This window comes from Syngnathoides biaculeatus, chromosome 9 (assembly GCF_019802595.1).
Source record: "Syngnathoides biaculeatus isolate LvHL_M chromosome 9, ASM1980259v1, whole genome shotgun sequence".
Lineage (NCBI taxonomy): Eukaryota > Metazoa > Chordata > Actinopteri > Syngnathiformes > Syngnathidae > Syngnathoides > Syngnathoides biaculeatus.
In genome coordinates, this window is record NC_084648.1 from 12,087,203 (window position 1) to 12,112,492 (window position 25,290).

General features: G+C 43.9%; 1 protein-coding gene and 1 pseudogene across 2 annotated transcripts in view; both read right to left on the bottom strand.

The window, feature by feature from the left end:
• The window catches only part of znf827 (zinc finger protein 827), a 91,385-nt gene that overhangs the window by 8,881 nt on the left and 57,214 nt on the right, over positions 1-25,290 (bottom strand). For both annotated transcript variants that reach the window (XM_061830366.1, XM_061830365.1), the window contains exons 5-9: positions 19,399-19,674; positions 6,269-6,526; positions 4,614-4,668; positions 4,430-4,530; positions 1,931-2,068 (exon numbers count right to left, since the gene is read on the bottom strand). In XM_061830366.1, coding sequence (XP_061686350.1) covers positions 1,931-2,068; positions 4,430-4,530; positions 4,614-4,668; positions 6,269-6,526; positions 19,399-19,674 — 828 coding nt within the window. The remainder of the gene's footprint in view (positions 1-1,930; positions 2,069-4,429; positions 4,531-4,613; positions 4,669-6,268; positions 6,527-19,398; positions 19,675-25,290) is intronic.
• Positions 17,190-17,308, bottom strand: LOC133506819 (5S ribosomal RNA; annotated as a pseudogene).

A 25,290-nucleotide genomic window follows, 5' to 3' on the forward strand; every position in this document is an offset into this window, starting at 1 on the left:
TCTGGAGTGGATTGTTGTCAAGAACCGAGGCATCACTGTCACTGTACATTTTGTTCATAAAACTCTTCTCACTGACTCACAGTACTCACGTGGATAACATCCACCAGTTTTCTTTTCCGCTTATCCTCACAAGGGTCGCGGGGAGTGCGGGGTACACCCTGAACCGGTTGCCAGCCAATCGCAGGGCACATGGAGACAAACAGCTGCACACACAATCACACCTACGGGCAATTTCGAGTGTCCAACTAATGTTGCATGTTTTTGGGGATGTAGGAGGAAACCGGAGTACCCGGAGGAAACCCCCGCAGGCACGGGGAGAACATGCAAGCTCCACACAGGCAGGCCCAGGATTTGGACCCCGGTCCTAATAACTGCATTGAAAGACGCGCACACACTTCAATTGCCCGAAGCACACGATGCCAGGCAACCTTTATGTCGTCGGGGAGACCAAAAAGACCACCACGGTGACATATGCCCCAACTTCTGCTCTCTGTGGTGCGGCCAAGCTGTTCGCGGCCAACACGCTCAGATGGTGTGTGTGCGCGTGTGCGTGTCCAATTGTGTCAGGGGGGGCATTTTCTACACGAGTCTCAATTTGTGCCCTCTGTGATTAGGAGCGAGCGCTACGATATCCCCCACACCGCAACTGACCGGACCGCACCCCCCCACCCCCCGCCCCCTTCCCGATTAGGGCGCATTTGTATCCCCTCTGCTTTTAATTGGCTTTCAAGTGAGACTCCGCAAAAAGGGAAAAGAAAAGCAACAAGAACGGAGAATCGATGGAGGATGTGGGATGGAGAGACGGGAAGTGAGGAATTCTGTGTGCGCGTCGCCCAAATTGGGTAATGAGACGGGGCACTTTTTTCCGGTGAGACTAATCATGTTTGTAATCTCTTTAAAGGAAGGGTAATCTCGTCGAGTCAACCTAATTATCAAATTAAAATTAAAATGATAAAATAACGTGTGCGTTTTAGGACTGTAAATAATTATTTTCATAAGCTGATTCATCTGTATGTAATATTTTTTCCATTAATAATTGATTCATCTGATTTAAAAAAAAACATTCCTTTCTTCAGAAACAGCACTTTATTTCAAATTCAAAGGCACACACATAAATCAATTATGATTCAATCACTAGTTTGCTCCGAAATGTCATGAAATGGGGCAAATGTTTTGCTGTTTTCCAAAACAAAAGCAGTTGTTTGCAAATGTCTAATCTTGATTCAACACATAGATAATCAGACAATGTTTACCGAGAGGCAACAATTCTGAGAATTTTTTTCTGTTTTAAAGAAAACGTCTCTAAACGATTAATCCATTCCAAAATAAGTTGTTGATGAATTCAGAAATTGATTACTTGATGATAAATGGTTTGTTGCACCTCTTGTGTGTGTGTGTGTGTATAAAATAGTCTACCGCTAAATTGCGATACAATTCCAAACGGCAAATCATTTAAAATTCTTTGAGGCTCCTCTCTGAAGTGACGTTCCCAGTTAGCGCAACAGCATAAGTGATAGCACCCCAGGGTAATCGGGAAATAAACTTATGCTTGTATAACGATTCAATTCAAATGTAATGCTTAATGACAGAGTGTTTCAGAAAAATTCCACTTCCACATCTTACCATGACATACAACTTTTTTCCTCCTCTGTTTTTAAATATGTTGTCCTATTTGAACGCTTTAAATCATGCAAATCACGTTGCTGATGCACTTAAAAGTGATACAAAATCCTTTATAGATTTAAATTGAAAAACGGGTATTGACGATTACATGCAAATGTATCAAACTTGAAAGTTAAATAGAACCCAATTGTATTTGAGTGATTCGTTTGGACGCCACTCGCGGTATGTACCAATACCATTTCTTTAGCGCTGGTATCTAGTATCGCTACATTAAAACGTGAGATGGAACGTTTGAATTTAATCTTACCTGTGTGTAGGGCCAGGTGTCGCGATAGCGTCTGTTGCCTCCCGAAGACTTTCCCGCAAACGGGACACGGGAAGAGCTGTTCGTTGAGCCTCCACTGGGAGATCCCGTTGCCCAATTTGCATTCGTCCTTCTCCGAGTCTGCAAAATACACGTAAGTGCAACAACATCATTCGCTGCACTCATGCAGTCTCTTCAGCGACAGATGCATTCAAAACCTTCCTGGTGTGTTGAGTATCAAATTCGTTGACTCGAGGGAAAAAAATTTATATTTTTACCGGATAAATGAAAAAGATTTTAGGAATTAACATAGTACTTCATAATAAATATATTGGACCAAGCAGGGAAACTGGAGGCTATTATAAGTCACTGATTGTGTAGTGGTACACACGCCTGACTTTGGTGCGGGCAGCGTGGGATCGATTCCCGCTCAGTGATGGTGTCGATATCTGCCCTGTGACTGACTGGCGACCAGTTCAGGGTGTAGTCCGCCTTTCGCCTGAAGCTACTTGGGATAGGCTCCAGCTCTCCCGGGACCCTTGTGAGGATAACCGGCTTGGATAATGGATGGATGGATTTACATTCAAAGGTTTGTGATTTTGGGTGGCACGGTGGAGCAGCTGGTAAAGCGTTGGCCTCGCAGTTCTGAGGTCCCAGGTTCAATCCTGGCCACCCCTGTGTGGCGTTTGCATGTTCTCCCCGTGCCTGTGTGGGTTTTCTCCAGGCACTCCTGTTTCCTCCCACCTCACAAAAACATGCAACATTAATTGGACACTCCAAAATTGCCCCTACGTGTGATTGTGAGTGCGGCTATCGTCTGACTCTATGTGCTCTACGATTGGCTGGCAACCAGTTCAGTGTGTACCCCGCCTCCTGCTGTTGACCCCCGGGATAGGCTCCAGCACTCACCGTGACCCTTGTGCGGCAAAGAAAATGGATGGATGGATGGATGGATGGATGGTGTATTTTTCATTCAATACAGTATGTTTTTTTTTCATTTAAGTGTTTTCTCTTGTATTTGTCTCATTTTCTTTATTCACACATTTTCTAATTTGTGATTTTTTCATCTAATATTTTTTTATCTCATATGTGGTATTATTTCCTTCAGTTCATTTATTTTTTTTTTTTTTACAAATACAGGCACACTATTTGTTTATTTTTCCCATTATGCCGTTTTTTTAAAGTCTGTTATTTTCCCAGTCCTTCTAATGGGTCTATGCCCATTAAGGCATTAACCTCCAAGGTGAGAAGAGAGGCACGCACGTTCTCGTCACATCAAGCGACGACAAGCCAGTCAAAAAGCAACCTGATGAGACCAATTAGGTCACGCCGCAGGGCTTCAAGTGTTTCACTGTCTAATTAGTTCCATTCACGAGAAAGGGACTCCTGCAAGAAGTGTACAACTGTGGTGTATTTTTATTTTATTATTCATTTTAACCATTTTATTTTATTGTTTATTTTTTTTGGTTTATTGTTCGGAAGTTTAATTTTACTATTAGTGTATTTTCTATCTAATATTCACTTTTAATTAACTATATTTAGAACAATTTAAAAAATATTTTGTTGATTTTTGGGGACACATGCACACAGCGGAACCTCAAAGTTGAAACATTATTCGTTCTTGTGAAGTGTTCAAAGTCTGATTTGTTCAACCTCAGAATTTTTTTCTCCATAGGAAATAAAGTAAATTCCCATTTTAATTATTATTTAAAACATGTACACACTGCATTTAAACAATACAAAAATCCATATACCACGGTATGTATGTGTGTGTCTCCAATGTTTTTCCAATATTGAAATTATTTTCCCTATTAGTCTTTTTATCAATGGTTTTTTTTTTTGTAAATATTTATATAAGTCATTCCATTCCATATTTCAAGCCGCTTATCCTCACAATAGTCGCAGGAGTACCAGACCCAATCCCGAAAAGGGAACTACACCCTGAACCGCTATAATGTTTTTATCCATCTTTTTTTCTCATGGAGGCCAACTGTCCAGCTATTTAGCAGCATGAAAATATCGAAGATATAACACAGAACAACCAATAAAATGCGAGTCCAGACAAGTGGAATGAAGAAACGCAGATGTGTTCAACATGGAGAGCAGATAACGACTTAAAAGAGGAGTAGAGTTAAAGGGAGCAGCAGAGGTTCAAATGCACCAGGGAAAAATGTGAAAGTGTGTGTGTGTGAGGGGGGGGGTGAATTAACTTTCATGCCACTCTTTGACACCCAGGAGCCAATCAGATTTCCATTAACTGGCAGAGGGACAGGTAAATCTGGCACAGGCTAATTAACCTCTGGACCGCCGGCTGCTACAGAAAAGGAGACCGGGGAGGGGGGGGCGACGCCCCGGGCAAGGGGGGCGCACAGCCCAAAGGCTCGTTTGAGATCTAAGCGGGGAGCTGGAGTTTGACACAATGTAGTTAATTGAGATGTGCGTGGAAATGCTTTTCTCTTCTGCTGTGTTTTTTTTTTTTTTTTTTTTCAAACTGTGTATTACCGTGTAACGGTGCCCGGGTGGAGGAGCTGGCCTCTGCGGGGGAGGAGCTTTTGGAGCGGGAGTTGAAGGGTGATTGTCGAAAGCACTCGTCCAAGTACGGACTGGAAAATGCACAGGAAACCAAAGGCCCGTTTACAACGAGTACATTTTTATGTTGCGCGGCCTGAGTTGTCATCTGACCCACCTGTTGACCCCCACCATGTTGCCGTCCTTGTGGTTGTTGGCTTTGCTCACTTTTTCTGGAAAAAAACAAAAATATGAGAACATAAGCAGGTTACACATAATAATAATCGGTGTTATTTAGGTAATTGAGTATTATAGTGGTGTCTTGCGATACGGGTTTCATTCATTCTGTGACCGCAAACAACCTAAATATTTAATAACTTAAACCATCTTTTGCATTGATATGAATGGAAATGCCATTAATCAGTTCTAGCCTCCCCCACAAAAAACATTTTTTTTTTTAATGAGCAAAACTAGCACTCAATAATATTGGCCCCACTCCTTAAAGGCAGACATCCGACCCACAGATAGCACGTACAGTAATTAATTACACTTCATAAACTCATCTCTGCTCTTTTATGGTTTTTATACCACACAGTGCTGTTTTCGTGACTAAAAATATGTAATAAAGAAATTTTGATTTGAACGAAGTAAATTGAGTTAAGAGTTTGGTCACAGAACGAATCAAACTCGTAAGTCTGTAAAAACAAACAAATGTCTGGACAGGCAGCACCTGTCTGATTTTTTTTGTTGTTGTTGTTGGAAAAACCCTGTTAGAACAGCCCCCCCTACCTCCCATGATGCAAACTAACGGTTGTGGCCTTACCTGACTGACGTTTACCAGCGGTTCTTACATGCTAATTAAAATAGGGCAAAAAACAAACCGCCGACAGCCAAGAAAGAGAAGAAGCAGCCACGTGTGCGACTTTCAAGGAGAGGAGGAGCACCTCGAAAGCGGCCGAGCGTCTCCTCGGCGTTCTCTGCGACCTTGCTACTAACGCGTCTCTGAGGTCTTACCGCTGCGGGTAATTCATATTGATTGTTCATTGTGTGACAGGCACGCACCGAGACCCCCCACACCCACCCACCAGTCTCTTTGCATCCAGGTCCTCCTTTTGTGGCAGTTCACCGAGCCCCGGAGATGTCCCGGCCTCCCTGGGTGGCATGCCTACCCCCCCCCTCCCACTCCCCACCCACAATCCTTTACTCTCCTTATTGCTACACCCCGCCCGCCCACTATTTTGTGACACCACTTGCCAAGGACAGAGGTCTCTTTCCATGTTGCTATGGCGATGCCGGACAGGGAAAAATGTAAAGGCGGGTGGGGAGGGAGGGGAGTGGACGGGGAAGTGTGTGCAGCCAAGTGTGCTTGAACCGGCATGTCTGAAAACGAGTCAAGGGAGACAGAATAAGGGTAGGACAGGACTGGGGGGGAACTTGGGGGTGGGCATTGAGTCTGTAAAGGTGGGTCCAAACACGAGTTAACAGTAGACAAGTGTGCAAACTGGGCCTTCGTGGAGAAACACAAAAAAAGTGGACAAAACAGCTTCAATGGCAGCTCTGTGATCAGTACCCTCGCAACAAGTAGCGTGCACGCACTGACGCCATTTATTTATTTATGTATCCCCGTGTCGGGACAGGTCCACGCTTAATGTGAAAAGCTTCAATGTCAGCCATGTGGTCACCCGTGATATGTCGCGTCCTTGAATTTACAGCGGTGGGGCTAGACGACGGAAATGAAAGGTTTTACAGCCCACAAACGCGCGCGCGCGCGCGCGCACCCGTCCGCGAGTCCTTGCTCAGCGAGGGGGGCCGACAAACGCGTTCGAAACCCACCTGACAATTTGAAGAGGAGCTCGGAGGCCATTTTGACCGAGATGTCCTGGGAGAAGAGGTCCTTCTGAGGGCACGCCAGGGGCTCCATAGCCGGCTCGGTCTTCTCACGCGCCCCTAAAGTGCCGAAAGCCAGCAGGTGAGGAGGAGGAGGAGGAGCAGGTGGGGGAACGGGTGGCGAGACTTCTGCGGGGGCCGGGTCCACCTCCATGGGCTCCGCTTTTACCTTCACCTTCTGGAAGTGGCCGTCTTTGTTGCTCTCTGCGGGAAGGAGACATTTGTTAGTCGGGCTTTAAGTACAAAAGGGCAAACTGAAGTTGTTTAGTACACAGGAAACCACGTTCGTGCAGTGTTCTGGCTTAAGATGCCAGTTTAATTTGTTCCATGACCACACTTGTAACTCCAAACTCCTTCAATCTGCTCAAGCCACCCATCCCCAAAAAAAACCCTGCAAAAAGTCATACTAACACAAATGAAGATGAGATACATTTTTCTTTTTTTTTAAAAAAAAAAAAAAAAACACTGTAATGCTACGTACCCACCGGATGTGAAAGATTTCTTCGCTTTGGGTCCTTTGCTTGATTTTGCTCACTTAACACATTAGGACAGATTGAAAGTACATGCACGTCATCAGTGCTGTCAGGTTCGGGCAAAGGAGACGAATTTGCATGTGCCCGTGTCATCCACTCCGCGTCATTTGCACCATCCCACATGGATTCACATGCATCCACGTGAACTGCATTGACTTTCTATATAATCATGCTGCGGGAAACGCTCAAAACGCTTCCAGTGGAGTGACAATGTAGTAGCATAAGTGACTCAGTAAAATGCTGTAATATAAGACCTCGGAGAACTGTCTACATGTGTTGCTCAACCGTTTGTGTTCAAATATCTTTTAATTTAAAAACAACGACACTCCCTGTTAAATGCTACTAGGCTAACCCTAACCTTGTTTTTCAGTTATTTGCATTAGGCTAAGTCGACTTTTACAAAAAGGCACGCACTGTGATTTGACGGGCGCGTATGCGCCTACGCGCCATCGCACTCGCTAATCTGCACAGTCAAGCAAGAAAAATCACACGCATAAAATTACGATTAGAAATGCAAAGATATTGAAAGACGATTATTTTGTGTAGTCTTGACGAGTGTTCCCTCTAAGCTGCGCCACTGCGTAATTGCGCACTTGTTGTACACTCGGCGCACATGAAAAACGATCCAGCGCATACGGTCTCTAACAACTGCTGCTGCTCAGCCTACTTCTACTTCCTAGTTTACCTGACACTGCCCCCCTCTACTCTTAAAGGGGTACACTCATAAGTACAAACAGAACACATATCCACAACTTTATATCTCCGGGCAAGACTGGTGGACTACACCCGTAACTTTATAGCTAGGGTCATGACATTTTTCAAATGTGAGTGACTGAAAAGGGAAAGCTAATTTGTTTTAAATACACAAAGTGTAGTTTTATTTTTGATGTTTAGTTTGACAATTAATGTCATGAAACAGCGGAAAGCCTCTCTTTTGATGGCTTGTTCAATATTCATCAAACTACTGTTTATTGTGAACTGAGTTGAATAGAGCGTAAAGCAGCGTAAAGCATTCGTACCAAGTTGAAAAAAAAAAAACCCAAAATAATAATCAATAAGTAGGGTGCCGGAACGGTGAATCAGCTGGAAAGCGTGAGCCTCACAGTTCTGAGGTCCCGGGTTCAATCCCGGACCCGCCTGTATGGAGTTTGCATGTTCTCCCCGCGCCTGCGTGGGTTTTCCTCTGGGCACTTCGGTTTCCTACCACATACCAAAAAACATGCAACATTAATTGGACACTCTAAATTGCCCCGAGGTGTGATTCTGAGTGTGACTGTGTGTTTCTATGTGCCCTGCGATTGGCTGGCAACCAGTTCAGGGTCTACCCTGCCTCCTGCCCGTTGATAGCTGGGATAGGCTCCAGTATTCTTGTGACCCTTGTGAGGATAAGCGGCTAAGAAAATGGATGGATGGAATAAGTAGGGTCACTTGTATCTCAAGCCACCACTGTACTTTACACATGTTCAATTTGTACACGCTTAAATTCAGATTTTAATTGTCTGTTTTTTTATGTGCACATGATTTGACATCAAAACTCATGCATATGGAAGAAAAACTGTTTTCAGGAAATGCCCACTCCACTGCAGTGACGGAGGCAGAACTTTGAATCCAAGACGAAAACTGGAGGAAGGAATCATCTTATTGAGTAGTTGTCCACTGTAGTGATTGATCTACTTGGCATAGAACAGCTTTGGTATAACTGTCCAACTCACGCTATTGGCCCTGTAGTACGTAACATGTGCATTAAGAATACAACACTCCCTACACTCCAGTTGTCTTTAAATAGTTTAAAGTCCCTGGCAGCTCGCACAGAACCCCAGACAGCGAAGAGCGTCATCGTGGGGGGGACATTCCTAACAGATGCCACATCTCCCTTAACTATTTTTAGCGTGCCTGCTCCATGTCACTTTTTCAAGTCAATTCACGCCGTGCGTCAACAGCATTTGGGCACAGTAAAGTTAATCACTCACATGGTGCTTGCCATCAAAATTTTGACCGCCAGGTTCACTTTGACCATGTTTTGCTTCTTTGCCTTGCCGGCCGCAACTCCTCGGCCTCCCCTGTCCCTCAGACGGCGGCACGACCCCGGGATGCCATCTTGCCCCAATCAAGGAACGCCCCCACCTTAATCGCCTCAGCACAGCCTCAGTATTTGGACTGCTCCTTGGATTTCCCTCTTTTTACGATTTAATTCCGCTCATCCACCCTCTGGAAAAGCTCATGTAGAAGGAGGTTTGATTTCTGCTGATATTATTGACATGGACAGTAGCTTGAATATACATTTTAAGTCAAAGGATATGTATTATGAATCATGTTCTCATTATGCAGGAGTAATGATGTGTGAACACGGCAATGATCATTTGGTTGAAGGCCAAAAAAAGCTTCATGCAATTAATTTTGATGGAGTGAACTGGATTTGGTGGCAAACAGATTGCAACACTTAAATGGTAATGGATACATACCACATTTTTTAATTACACCCCTTATTGGTAATTTGAGAGACCCGGTGCTGTACCTCAGTAGGTAGAGCAGCTCGTCGAGATGCCGAATAGTAAATAGTTCAAATCCAGGCTCTGACTGTCGGCATGTCGAAGTGTCCTTGGGCAAGACACTGAACCCGAACCCCCTCCCAGTGTACTGGTCGGTGCCTTGCATGGCAGTAGTTGCCTACTAGTGTGTGAGTGGGTGAATGTGAGGCTTGTAAAGCACTTACGGCACAGTGATGGTGTACATAAAGCACAATATAAGTGCAGTCCATTTACTGAATACTCAAAGCAGGACTTGACATTTTTACTTTTAGTAGGATCATGAACAAAAAAGTATATACCTTGTCAACAAACATACCATATTTTAAGTAGAATTTGTTTCAGGAAATTCTTGGTATAAAATCATACTTAAGTTCTAAAATGTCAGCTGACAAAAGGACAAAATGTCTGTTGACAATTTTACCCCCCTATAAAATCCCAAATGTTTGCTTACATAAGGACATTGCTTTTTGTACTAAGTTTAAATGAACGAATGAAGGTCATCACTTTTTGTAGAAAAATCTGACAAAAAAAAAGTAGAAAATGTCTCTTTTTGTACTTGTGAATGTACAAAATATCTATTGAATGAAGGACTTTTGCATCTTATTTAATCAATTCTCATTAATTTGGAAGATGTTAAAAAAGTATGTAAATATCCAGTTCATATATGTTGTCCTTGTGAAGCCTTGTTCATTTTTAGTAATTTAAATGATTTTTTTTTTCAAAATTCTTTGAATAATAAATGTAATGGTGCAATTTCCTGGTTTGTAGTGATCTCGTCCTCCATGATCTTAGAACCACGTCTGTGATCCCGTTACAATTTAATTTGAATAGACCCCCCCCACGCCTTCCAATTATGTGAATGAAAAAATAAATTCTAATCATTAAACTGTAAGCTTTCGTGGTCTGTAGTGACATATATCATTAAACAGGACGTTTATGAGCCCAAAATGTTCTGCTTTGAGTTCTTTTTAGTCTTTCTTATAAATTACCATATCATCTTTAAAAACTCTGGGAAAACTAGTTTTTCTAAAATTAAATTGTTAAAGTTTCCAGGTCATAACAGTTCGGCAATTATAAAAAATGGCCCATGATCCAAGATTACAACCCATTAAAAAAAATGCCGGTATTAAACATGCAAAGGCACAAAATCCGTGGGGGAATTAATTAAAGTCCTGGTGTCAGTTTCCTTGGAACGCAGGACAAAGAGTGGACACAGACAACCATCAAACCCCTCTAATCCCTTAATTGGGTGGTCGAGTTGGTCAAGGAACTATGGTGGTGGTGGGGGGGGGGTGGATTCGTGCGGTGCTTGTTTGGCAGGTTTTAATGGACCTAAGGGGGGATTGGATGCCTGAGCATCCGTCGCCGGATCGCCACCCTTAACAATGAGAGGGGGAAAAAAAAATATGCGCTAAATGTCACGGCTGTGAACTTGACCCCCCACGCCTCGCTGACACAAATGTGTTTACTGTCATCACCCGGAGGTGGCGCGGATCGGGTGGGACGGCTCTGATGGAGAACACCCGTATCCCCTATCCAAAGTCCATTTGTCACCACACAAAATGGCAAAATATGGCCTCACTCCCACACCGATGTTATTTCTTTCTTGACCTAATGTTTCCTTGCCATAAAAAGAAGTCCACTTCCGCCTTCTCCCAGCGTCAGTATACAGCGGCCACCCCACCCTTAAAGAGCTAAAAATGGTAACAAAAAAATATGCCTGTTCTTTGGATTTTGTGTGTTTTTCCTGGATACGCTAGTACTCCTTTTAACATTTCGTTCCGGGTCAAAAGAAGACCTTCTTTAAGAGTGAGGGGGGGTGTACTTTGCGGGTCCACTAACATTAAGGCAAGATCTTTCGTCCAGGAACTCCAAACACGAGGAACTAGAAGGTAATGCAAATGTAATGTGCAAGTGTTTTTTTTTTTCTTCTTTGCTTTGGTTAGTCACTTCAAGGTAAAGGGTTGTCGTTGCTTTTATAACACACAGCTGTAAAAAAAAATTTCCATCCCCTTTGTTCCAGTTAAGTGTTCCAATATTTTGAAAGAAACATTTAAATTACTGCGAGTCTTTCAAGTATTTTAAAATGAAACACTATCTCGTAGCTGTACATCACGTACCTTAGAGTAATAAACTTAAAATGTGGAAATTCACATTCAACAAATTTCCTTGAGGAAAAAAAAAGTGAAATTAATGCGACATACTTTCAAATGTATTTATTATTTTACATAATTTTTGAACCCTCGTGATGCTTTTCTCAATGTTTTAACCTGTAAACGAGTCACATAGTTTTAGAGTGTGGAGCGTGTACAAATTATTATTTTTTTTGTGAACTGGTCTATTAGGGGCAGCTGGTAAAGCGTTGGCTTCACAGTTCTGAGGACGCGGGTTCGATCCCGGCCCAGCCTGTGTGGAGTTTGCATGTTCTCCCCGTGCCTGCGTGGGTTTTCTCCGGCACTCCGGTTTCCTCCCACATCCCAAAAACATGCAACATGAATTGGACACTCTAAATTGCCCCTAGGTGTGATTGTGAGTGGCTTGATGTGCCCTGCGATTGTACCAGCTCAGGGCTTACCCCGCTTCCTACCCGTTGACAGCTGGGATAGGCTACAGCACTCACCGTGACCCTTGTGAGGATAAGCGGCTAAGAAAATGGATGGATGAATGATCTATTAGGTACACTGGTATGGATGCATTTCTTAGAGTACATGGGTCAAGTTTTAAAGCCCTCCCATTCACTGACAGTGGTATGGTACTCCATCCATCCATCTTCTGAGCTGCTAACCTGATGAGGGTCGAGAGAGTACTGGAGCCAGCTGTCAACGGGCAGGAGGCTGGGTACACCCGGAATTGGTTGCCGTCAAACGACCATAAACATAAGTCATCAAATAAGGTCGTGCCACGTAGAGACAGACAACAGTTACACTCACAAAATTTACACAATTTACACAACAACACAGAAATACAAGATTGTATAACTTAAGATACGACCTGCTTAAACTCGGTCATGACTTGACTCGACTTTAAATCTCGTGGCGATTTGACTTTAGAGATTTTAGATTTTATTTCCAGAGTAACTTTGGATTTGCTTGAAACTCAAAGGTTACGACCTGAGACTTGTTTGTCATTTACACGTTACTTAATTCCCGGCTGTGACAACAGCCTTAGTTTCCAACCAGTCGGTGTGATTAGTTTTCGTTGAGGCTGGAGTCTGCCGCGCTTCTTGGAAGTACTAAGAACGAAAGGTTCCCGGAACTGTAGTGGTGGAGACGCATCTAAAAAAAAATTAAGCCTCAGTGGATTCATGCAATATATTACACATATTCTGTATTAGAAATAAATTATAATAAACACCCATTAGTTCTAGTACAGCTAAGTCAGAAAGTGCCTGAGGCTGTTGTGTTTTTAAGCGATAAACTCTTAACTTCCCATGTCAAGAACAATTCAGTCAAATGGAGCACATACGCACACTGACGGGTAAATACAGTCCCAGCATTAATAACCAAAACTGCATTGGCCCACTTTGACGCGTCGGTATGAAAATCTGGACACAATGTCGGCGTGGGAGTAGACGGAAGGCTAAAGAGAGGGAAAACATTGTCAAACGGTGCCAGAAAAAGAACACCTGGGGGTAGTGCAGGGGAGAGGGGAGACGGCTCGATTCGAAGTGACAACCCCCTCCTCTACTTGGTACATCCGAGTCTACCCCTGTCCTTGCTCTGTTATTCCGCATCCCTCCCACCCTCCCTTCCTCCCCCACAAGCGCATCTCCTTCCTCCTCCACTCTCTCCGACCTGCTCCTCAGACAAGGGGGTGAAGAGTTCACGATGCTTCAAAGGGCTGCAGTGTGGAGACGGCGTGTCATGTGGGAGCCAGCAGACTTCACACACATCTGCTGCAGCTACCATTGATCCCCCAGCTAACCAGCTCGCGCCAGATGCCGACAAACGACCATAAACATAAGTCGCCAAATAAGGTCGTGGCAAAAAAAAAAAAAAAGAGGAGGAAGCAGCAGTGATAAACAAGGAGGCAAAAAAAAAAAAAAAAAAAAGGACACTGAGGTTAAGAAGTGGAGGGGAATTGGTGAGTGGCCACACACCGAAGGGGGCACTCTGAGAACAACCATCCAAAGCCAAGCCCAGCTTTTACATGACATTTTACATTTTATAACGTTGTTGTTAACTGACATGATTACACTACCTTGCGTAGTTCTGTGCGTGGGGTATGTTTACAGTATGTGTGTAATTGCCCAAGGTACATTGATGTAATTTTTGTAGTAGTTTTAAAGCAACATGTTTCATTTGGGATCTCAACTTACGAACGACGACTTTTTCGACATGAGCCGCATTTTAAAATTTGAGTTATGAGTGCTGGGTGGTTGGAGCAAACTTCACAACAAGCAGTTTGGAACATAGTGACCAACTCTTCAAAAAAATATGTGCTTATTCAAGCTATTAATTGCCACTTCCAGTTTTGAAGTTCACTGTCAAACTAAACATGAAACAATGAGGATTACATATGTATTGAACCAAAAGCCATAACTTTGCCTTATGAAAGTTTACTGGCTAAATGCTAACACAAAAGGCCATAGAGAGGCTTAAAAAAACAACTAGCATTGATGTAGAAGTAGTGATAACCCTTGAAGCAACGCATAGCGGAACAAACACAGCAGCCACAGGTACATAGATCGTTACTCACAGGCAAAATAAATATCGAATATTACTAGAGCTTAGTTGTGATCTTCTTTGTTGTGTATTTGTTATCTATGTACTATACTTCCCAGTATTTAAAGGCAAACCACACTAAGGTACAGTGGTACCTCGGTTTTCGAACGTCTTGGTTTTCGTACAAATCGGTTTTCGAAAGAAAATCTGTATTCGAACACCGTGACCAGCTGACCCACGATGATTTGCTATTGTGCTTTTGAACGCATCCCCGAAAAAAAACGGAAAAGATGTAACACGCTAAAAATATATATATTTTTTAGGCTTGGAACGCATTATTTCATTTTCCATTCATTGTAATGGGAAAACGTGCTTCGGTTTTCGAACGTTTTGGTTTTCAACCAGCCTTCTGGAACGGATTGTGTTCGAGAACCAAGGCACCACTGTACTAGGATGTGCATGTGTGTGAGACTTCATAAAATCAGTTCATATGTGAACACTCTCTTGTACAATACTTATGACAGACTTTTACAATATAGTGCTACTGTTTTAAAATAAAAATGCAAAAAGAACAAATTTAACTGCTGCATTACTTTGTTGCCATCTGGTGGAATGTTAGTGCCAAGAAACTATGATTAACTGAGAGGAGGATCTTAGTCAGGCCATAGCCTCATCTAATCATGTCGCATCAATAAGTAATCACAAACCCTTTGGTGCGGGCGTCAATTAGTTTCAGATTTTCATTATTTGCGACAAGGTTCAGTCCCTGGGGGTTCACTGTACTTACGTAACTACTTCATCAGTCAATAGCCAACGGTAAATAAAAGAATAAACAGCCAATAAATGGGCTTTCCTTTTTATGTTTCAATTGAACTACACAGGCAGGGTATTTGTATTTTAAGATCAAGCTCCTCGGTGGTCAGATTGGCTTTTAATTTACTCGCTAACGAGTGCCAGCGAAATATTCTCAAAAGACGGTGGGCCCTGTTCCTAAGTGGCAAAGCGAGGACAACGTGCGATTTTCACACCTACGGCAGCTCCAGCAAGCTGGCGAGTGGGCGTCGCGGCTGTTACCCGCATTGATACCACTCTGTCAGGGCACCCTCGCCCCCCCCCCCCTTCCCCGCCTTGCCCCGCAAACAGCAGTGCCCATCTGCTGGCGCGCTTTTAGCTGCCGGTGCCGGGGACTACTTAGCCCAGCGTAATTAGCCCCCAGACACCGGCAGCCTGTTTTTTTTGTTTTGTTTTAAAAACAGATGTGGGGAGGTTGCATTGTTGTCCAATGTTTGATATGAAACTGAGGCGCAATGGAGTGCAGTGTAGGGAGATGCGAGGGAGGGGGAAGTGACCTAGTTAAAAAAAGGGATGATCCAACTCATATTACTGGACAATGGGCAGCAATGATGAAAACACAGGTTACGTTAATTTCCTGTGAAGAGAACACGGCTGCTGGATCACGGCTCATCTTTTGTGCTTCTGCTACAGAATATCAACAATCTTTAAGTGATTGTTTTGTATGGATTTTTTTTTTTGTAGTCTACAGCCAAGTCCAAATTTAGAGTTGTGCACCTTAAGTGTTACCATGGTGTGTTACAATACGCTGGGCAGCAATGAGCTATACGATAATTATAACAGTGCAGTTATAATAAAGAAGAGGCAGAGAAGGTCCCCTAAGAAGTTGTAGTCATAGCCTTTGCCCACAGTGCAGAGAGATCTTATTTATGCTTGTGAGTAATGTTCAATAGTCCGTGTGTATATGCTGCTGCTCTGTGTTTAAGGTTTATTAAGATTACTGTAACATCAATGTAAATTTGTATTCACCCGTCCCTGTTGTTTTGGAATATACATAATGTTAGCATTAAATCTGAGGAATTTTGTTATTATATGGTTTGGGTGAACATGATGGTATTTCACTCCACAATGTTTAATCCCCCCCCAACCCCCGCCTCCATGTTTTACAGTAAACGTCAACCGGGCGTGACAAAAGACCTTGAAGTTCGCATTCTTAGCCTCATATAGGGAGAACCGTATGAGCGAGCGAGTCTTCTCCATTACCTCAAGGTGATGTTATATTATTGTCTCCCAGCAAAAGACTGAAAACAACCACTGAGGAATACTTATAATTGTGTGTTTAAATACGTTTGTGTTTGAAGCACATGGTATGGGTAAAACTAATTTATAAGGCAGATATTCTCCCATTACAGTCAATCTGGAACATAACCTTTATGAGAAATGGGGATTCACTGTAATGATGATATGGGCTGCGTGGATTTCCTGTATCCAACTAAGACATATTGTGATGTTCTGGCTCGGACTGAACGCTCCCCCGACTCCCCTCCTTCCGTGTGATTTGCGTATTTTGCATCCTTATTGCGTTACGGCTGCTCTGCCATTGACCTTTTCCGCAGTGGACATAGAGAAGAGGTGATTGTACAGACGCCCTTGAACCTCGTGACTGTAATCACATGTGACTGTGAACGCGCTGACCTTTCCCTGGCCCCTTTCTCCTCATCCTCACCCCTCTCCTCCCCCATCCAGGGGTCATTCAAGGGTCCAGACTCTTGTCAAGGCTGTCACTCTCCACAATCCTCTCCATCTACCCTCCCTTAACCAGAGTTGCCATGGCAACCAGAGGCACTGTGCTCTGAGGACAGAGAATGAGCATCGGATGAACGTTTCCCCATCTTTTGCCTAACCTGGGTCAACCAAGCAGGAATGTGGAAAAAAACATCATAAAAGGGTAAAAATTATATGAAAGAAACATACAGTATACTGCCCATGTACAATAAAATAAGTGGAGGTTGTACACCTACAGGAGATGTGCCCCCTTACAAAAAAAAAAAAAAAAAGCCAACATTTCAGACACAAAACTGCAATACCACAGCTGTAAAAATTGAATTTATTCACACTGAACCCAGGAGGCTATAACTGGGGGCCCTTTCACACCACAACCCAGCATTACTGGATGAATCTATTCAGCCCGGTAGCATTGCGTTCAATTGGAACTTCTTCTTTTCCTTTCAGCTTGTCCCGTTAGGGGTCGCCGCAGCATGTCATCTTAGATGAACACATGTATATTTGTCACAGTTTTATGCCGGACGGCCTTCCTGACACAACCCCTCTGCATTTTGGCGGAGAGAGAAACTTACAGCACCTGGTATTCCCTGGCGCTCTCCCATCCGAGTACTAACCAGGGCCAAACACGCTTAGCTTCCGAGATCTGATGAGATCGGGCGTTCTCAGGGTAGCGTGGCTGTAAGCCATTGCGCTCAACTGGAACTGATGGATCATAATTATCAGAGCAAGAAAAAGAGGATGCTACATTGAAATACAGTACCATGTTTTGCCGATTTCATATTTGTTGTTCCTAATGAGCATGCCCCTGAGTACTCCTGTATGCTATTTGCATGTGTTGCTGCTCAGTGTTTGCTAAAGTAGCCGTTGTTAGAGGGGTTATCATTACCATAACATCTATGCTAATTTCTTTAGATAAAATTACGTGGTGAATGATCTGATGTTTACATATAAAATAAATATTTCTCTTCAGTTTTATGTAGGTGGCATGGTGCAGAGTTTTTAACCTATCTGCCTCATGCTTTGAAGACCTGGGTCCAAATCCGGCTTTGCCTGTGTGGGTTTTTTCCAGGTACTGTGGTTTCCTCCCACATCCCCAACACTTGTATGCTCGGTTAATTGAAGACACTATGATTGCCCAGAGTTGCAGGAAATGCCAAATCCCAAAGGACAACAACAGTAGTACAGGAATAGGGCTGTATTTTCTTTGTCTCATCTTATTACTGAGTTCATTATAAACATGCCACCCAGAACATTTGTATTTTTTTCAGACATTTTCAGAATATCGGCTAAATGCTGAACTTAGCCTCGTTGGCAAACAGCTGACATTTTTAAATTGCCTGAGAGTCACTTCGCAGTATAGGACAAACAACACACTCCAACTGGACCTGGCATTCAACGCTCATTTTGGACTAAAACAAGCAGCGGCAGAGTGATTTCGCACTGACGCGCCAGAGTCTAGTGGCAATATCACTTTGCGACATTACCAAAAAACCAGGGGGAAAGTCTTAGTTGAGTTAAAACTAACATCTCATTTTCCAATTTTTGGTGCTTTAAAAAACACCCCCTGGAACCTGACTGAAGATGGATGGATGGACAAACAAGCAAATAAACAAACAAACAAACAAATAAATAAACAAACAAAAGTTATATAGGTTGCCGTAAAACAGTAGACAATCTGGAACACACCTAATAGGCTGGACCCCCCCCCCCCCCCCCAGGTGGCAGAACTGAGATATGTTACATGGCAGCGTGAAAAAAAGAAAAACATCAAATTGGAAACATGTCTTTAAATGGAGATACAGCGGTACAAAAGTCTCTAGTAATTAAAAATTCAGGTTACGAAACGCCTCCTCAGATTCTGGATTCGCAGCCCCCAAATTCCACCAAACGTAAACATCCTGTAACTTGGTTTGTGTGGCGACATAGAGCTGCTCTCCCATTGGCTATCGACGTACCATCTTCCTGGCATCCCACTGGCTAGGAGAGACGTCAATCTTTACCCATGACGCTTTTCGTTCCGCTGGGACACTCTACAGTCACCAAATCACGCAAGAGCGTTCACACCCTGTCACACACTAGTGCACATTGGTAATAAAGTACAATTTTTTCGTGAGTTTTTCGTTTGTTTTTTGCAACTTTGAGGGGGGGCTCGGAACGGATTACTCTATTTATATGTTAAAAGTGCTTCTACTGACAAAACGACTGTCGGAACGAATTAATTTTGTAAGTAGAGGTACCGCCGTAATCTCACATGTATCGGCCACTACAAAATAAACGTGCAGATCATATATACAGATCTTTAATGCATGCTTGAAACCATTAAAATACAATGTTGAGTGACGATACACCCATGTCTAGTAAAGGTGGAACAGTTTTTGAAAACCGTTTGAGTTTGATCAAATCTGTCACTTTTAGTTTGGCACGCTCCCCTCATTTACTTTTGAGACAAAGCCATGTACAGTAGCACAAATACACCCTAAGATGGCGGCGTGCATGGTTGTGCCTTCACCTTCACTCCCACTCGAGTTCAGCCAGAACAGGCCATTTGCATCACCTCTCTTAATCATAGATAAGACTAGATTTGGCAGTGTGCTGTAGCAGCTCAGCTAACCCAGATGCTTAGATGGCAGCCATGTTTTTCTTGTCCATACCAGGGCATTTTTTCTGAATATTTAAGTCTTGTCTTTGATCCCAGAAATTTTGAAATACCAGATGATGGGATCCAACAGTGGTAACCTGACATGTACAGATCCTTAATTATTTATTCGTGGTACCTGAAAGCTTGATCAGCAACTCTGAGGCCACTTTCATGTTGATGTCTTGGCTCAGTAAGCTGTTTGCAGCTGAGGGGCTCCCTTCCCTCGGTTTAAGGGACCCTGGGTGTTCAGTAGCTGCTGCCACAGACACAGTCATCCCATCCTGGCAGAATGTCCCTGGGAAGCTCGACTGGGTATGACACTGGGAGGCCGGTCTAGGACTTAAGGCTTCCTCTGTTTTGGGTTCTTCCTTCAGGTGGAAGGGCGACTTCAATGCCTCCCTCTGGTTGGCAGCTGTGGAAAGAAAAAAAAATGGTGGATTTGTGTTTGTAAACCTGCAATTCCAACCTCATAAACATTGAAACGTACTGAATATTCAATTTGATTTTAGATTTTTATTTGCGTTTGAAAAGTGGGAAATCCAAGTTTTCATTCCTCCTAAATAGTTAACCCTAGCTGAGTTTGAGTCCCAGTGATATAGAGTCCCAATCCAATACCCAGGTAATACGTTAAAAAAAAAAAAAGAAAAAGAGTGACATTCAAATCCTCTCAATTGCCTAAATAAAACTATCCCAACATGGTAACGATTCTAAAGGGCTATGTCTAGGCCACCATTGGTTCAAACCAAGGAGAACACACAAACAAACCGTAATTTCCGGCCGACAGAGTGCAATGGTTTATAATCCTCACCCAGAACATTTATCAAGGAAATACCATTTGGCACATACATAAACTGCACCTGTGTAAAAGCCGCAAGTGCCCACATTGAAACAGGAGATATTTACAAAGAAAGACGGTACACAGAAAGAGTTTTCAAAGTTTTTATACCTTATCTTAGCTTAACATAGCAACAACAAGGTACACAAACAGGGCTGGTTTAAAAAAAAAAATATATATATACCGGTAACAAAAAAAAAAAAAAAAAAAAAACAGCCGTGGCAGCTACACAGTAGCAACACGGTAGCACAGTACTAACAAAGCCAGTAAAAAAAAAAAAAAACTACCTAAATCAGTGAGACGCGGCAGTAACACAGCAGCAACACGCGAACACAGCGCTAACAGGGGCGGTAAAAAAAATTAAAATATAAAAAATACCGGTTAAAAAAAAAAAAAAATCACTGAGACACGGCAGTTACACAGCACCAACATGCTAGCACAGCGCTAACAGGGCCGGTTAACAATAACATACCGGTAAAAGTCACTTTCTTGCCACATATATTCCACCGGTCTCACTTACTTTTTCCGCTCGAGTGCCCCCCTTGGGGCCGTTAGAAAAAATGCACAAATTAATCGCATCACCGCATAAGCCGCAGGGTTGAAAGCGTGTGAAAAAAGTTGTGGTTTATAGGCCGGAAATGATGGTATATATAATTTCCCTTCTATAGTGTGACTCAAAAGCAACTCCCATCCAACCAATATCAATTACGGCGTCGCCATCCTGAACTGGCAATCTCGCTGTGATGTAGCCTTCTGGAGTGAGCTGTCACACCAACACTTCACAGACGTTTTCAACAGAAATTGGGCCACATCTAATCCGCCTTAGATGAATAATTAATAATTAGTCATGGAGCAACCTCTGAAAGAAGTCAACTTTTTATCTCTTGTCGCATCACATTACACACTCGGCTAAAACATTTTTTTTTTTTTTTTGACAGACAACACCTTCAACTTTAAGTAAAAAGCACACTACGCTATGGTTGACCGGGTGATATGCCTTAATTTAGACAATTTCTGTCACACAAATGCTCACGATGAGATCTGAGAGCCTGACCACTCGTCATTGGCGGGAGGAGAAATCTACCCCCTGACTCCCCAACACCCGCCCGAGCATTTCACCTAACATCTCTAGCAACCACAGGTCCGTCACCCACTTCATCCCGGCTCATTCATCTGCGCTGACTCAGGGCCCCTCTGATTAATGACCATCCTTGCCTTAGAGGTAGAAGCCTCACCTAAAAGGTGACAGGTGCTGTTGTCATAGACCACCCGTGTGGCAAGCGATGCCACGGAGCCACACTGTGGTTGGCCGGTGGGTGGGTGGGTGGTTGGGTGGGGGGAACATGTAATTCAAGAGGGGGAATGGCAAGCGAGGGGGAAGGGCACTTGGTGGTACAGTGACCTTCAAGTTCACGGGCAGTGGTGTGGGGGGCCACAGCCCGTACCAGGTGGAAATGTCACGTCGTCGGATGTCGGTAGGCAGGCTAAGTATAACCTGGTCGGCACCTGGAAGGACGTCCTCTAATTGGAATTGTGTCAGGCCATGTTGGATCAGACTGGGGACAAGACATTTGCTCCCCCACATTAAAAAAAAAAAAACACACCTGAAAAAAATACATGAGCAGACACATGCACGAGGGGGAAAACAGAAGACAAATTTAAGCTGCGAGCAGCAATGTTTCGTGGTCATGCTCCTTGTTGGGTTGACAACGGGAAACTTGTCGGGATGACAAAGAGAAACGTTCTGTACGCTAACACCTGCAGCTAGCAGATCAACATTAAGTACAGGAAGTGCCTAAAAGGGTCCTTTCGATATGTACAGCGGTGCCTTGAGATATGAGTAATATGTTCTGTGACCATCCATCCATTTTCTTTGCCCTTTTCCTTATGAGAGTCGCAGAGAGTACCGGAGCCTATCCCAGCTGTCAACGGGCAGGAGGCGGGGTACACCCTGAACCAGTTGCCAGCCAATCGCAGGGCACATGGAGACAAAAACAGCCGCACTCACAATCACACCTGTGTGGATTTTCTCCAGGCACTCCGGTTTCCTCCCACATCCCAAAAAAATGCAACATTAATTGGACACTCTAAAATTGCTCCTAGGTGTGATTGCGATTGCAACTGTTGTCTGTCTCCATGTACCCTGCTATTGGCTGGCAACCAGTTCAGGGTGTAACCCACCTCCTGGCCGTTGACAGTTGGGATAGTCTCCAACATTCATTCACGCGACCCTCGGGAGGATAAGCGGCAAAGAAAATGGATGGATGGATGTATTGTGAAGTGAGTTGAGTTCACTGCCGCCAAACAGCGCTCAGATATCAAGTTTTCACTAGCAAGCCCAAGCAATAAATAAATAATCACATTAATGACAGCTTACAGTATCTCTCGAAAAGATTCTAAGTCGGGTCATTTGCTAGCGTTGTTCACTGTCCTCACGGTAAAGAAAGCCGTGATCACCAATTGCACTGCAGAACAGGGGGCAGGGTGACCGAGAGCTCATTTGCATGAAGCAGGACCGCACCGTCAAACGCTGTTGATTTCAAGCAGTTTGACAAGAGCACATTAAGTGTACTGTAATTCTGCATGTGTATTTTGATGGAAGAATGTAACAGACATTTTTTTCTAAGATGGATGTGAGCTGTTTAAATTTGGGAAAAAAAATAAATAACATATAGGCATTTACACATGGACCTTGAGTGTAACAACTTTTGCTGACTCAGCTAGAGCCCAAACGTTTTCCATATAACCATATTCCATTTCCACGAAATATTTTAATGCTTTGGGTGAACTTTTCACACCCTCCTTCACAAAAAGAACAAGTCCTTCACAGAAGTAACAGTTCAATCCCTACAAAGCTCAGCTCACACCGCCGCCATTTGTCTGTCAGCCTCACAAAACACAACATTGAGGAAGGCATTCAGTTTTTCTCACATGTCATCTTGTGAAGCGAGCTGAGAAGCAGACGGAGGTCGTGTTTCTGGGTGACTAGCCTTCTCGAGTTCTGGAGTCAGCTCCCTTTCTGCCGCCGTGACAACGCCATTAAATTGTTTGCGTGTTCTCACATTGTATCATGCATTGGTGACTGCGGCTCTTCCTTGCTGACATGCAAGGCCGTTACAGTATATTATTTTTTTTCCAAGTCAATCCTGTGACGGTGTATCTGGACCTTGATTGTAACGCCAATGTTAGACAGGAACACACACGAAAAAAGACAAGCTTGCAACTTAAAAAAATATATAAATATATATATTATGAGGTCGGTGGAACAGATTTATGTCTTTCCCATTCAGTTCAACAGGAAAGATGATTTGAAATAGGCATTTTGAGTTACGAGCGTGGTCACAGAAAGAATTAAGTTGTAAATCACTGTACGACTCAATTCCATTCGGAGTGGAACCAGAGTTTGGGATGAAATGAAAGGACTCAGAATCACATAAACAAAACACGGGAGACAAGCGGCCGGTTTTTCTCCCATGTCATCTTGTGAAGCGAGCAGACCGGGAGGGGGTCTTTCTGGGTGAGTGACCATCCCGAGCTCCAGATTCCGCTCTCTTTCTGCCGCTACGACAACGCTATCAGTTTGTCTGCGTGTTATCACAGCCTTCTGACACCTGCCACCAATGCTACATACATTGGTGTTCTACGCGGCTCGCATCTCTGCCGCCTCCTGCTTTTCTCGCCTCGCGCCTCATCCGTCTAGCTGCCAGGCGCTTGTCCGCCGCGCCTCACCTCTCGCTCCGTGGCCAGGCCCGCCGTCAAATAACTTCATTAGCTTTCCACCTCTGTCACGCCGGCCTGCTCTCCCTCTGACAATTGGCTGCTGTTTTATACCGGAGGAAGAAGGAGGGAAAAGTGCGGGACTGCGCCGGGGTGGGTTTGAGAACCCAACAGGAGTTGACAGCGTGCTAGACGCCAGACAGTGATACTGATGGCTGCAGAGGAGATGTATGGACAAGAGAGGTCAGGCTCAACGGCCCTTCCCGTGTGTACGCTCTCATGCGGAGCAGGAAATGGGAAGGCTATTCAGATCCACGACATATATAGAGAGCGACAAAGGAGACAAGGACTCTAAATATATCAAGTACAATGTCATCAAGGACAGACTGTTTCCATTATACCAGTAGTACGCCCACTTCATCGCACTTGCCCACTCTATTATGAATATTTGTCCATGCGTTTTGACCCTTTGTCTACTCCTTGTGCTACGTATCTAGGTCACCAAACCGTTCGTTCCCCTGCTATATCACGGTTCACCTACATCGTGGATTCAACATACAGTGATGCTTTGATTTACAATTATAAAACATTCCGTGACCAATCTTGAACTTAACTTTACTTGTACTTATATTAAATCAATTGAAATGCCATTTATCTGTTCCAGCTGCCCCAAAACCACCACAGCTGTTTTTGTTATGAGTTTGTTCCATCTATCCATTTATCCTTGCAGGGCATTCATCCATCCATCCATTTTCTTTGCCGCTTATCCTCACAACGGTCCCAAGGAGTGCTGGAGCCTTTCCCAGCTGTCAACGAGCAGGAGGCGGGGTACACCCTCAACTGGTTGCCAGCCAATCGCAGGGCACATGGAGACAGACAACAGCCACACTCACATTCACACCTAGGGGCAATTTAGAGTCTCGAATTAATGTTGCATGTTTTTGGGGTGTGGGAGGAAACCGGAGTGCCCGGAGAAAAACCATGCAGGCATGGGGAGAAGACACAGGCGGGTTGAACTGGGGACTTCAGAACTGTGAGGCCAACGCTTTTACCAGGTGATCCACCGTGCCGCCCCTCACAGGGCACATATAGACAAATACCCATTCACACTCACATGCACACCTATGGGCAATTTAAAGTTTGCATTCAATCTACTGTGCATCCATCCATTTTTATAGCTGTTTATCCTCACAAGTGTCACGGGGAGTGCCAGAGCCTATCCGAGCTGTCAACTGGCAGGAGGCGGAGTACACCCTAAACTGGTTGCCAGCCAATCGCAGGACACATCGAGACAACCGCACTCCCAATCACACCTAGGGGCAATTTAGAGTGTCCAATTAATGTTGCATGTTTTGGGCATGTGGGAGGAAACCAGAGTACCTGGAGAAAACCCACGCAATCACCACACAGGCGAGGCCGGACTTGAACCCGGCTCTTCAGAACTGAGAGGCAGATGCGCGTTAAAGTTTTTCCAAC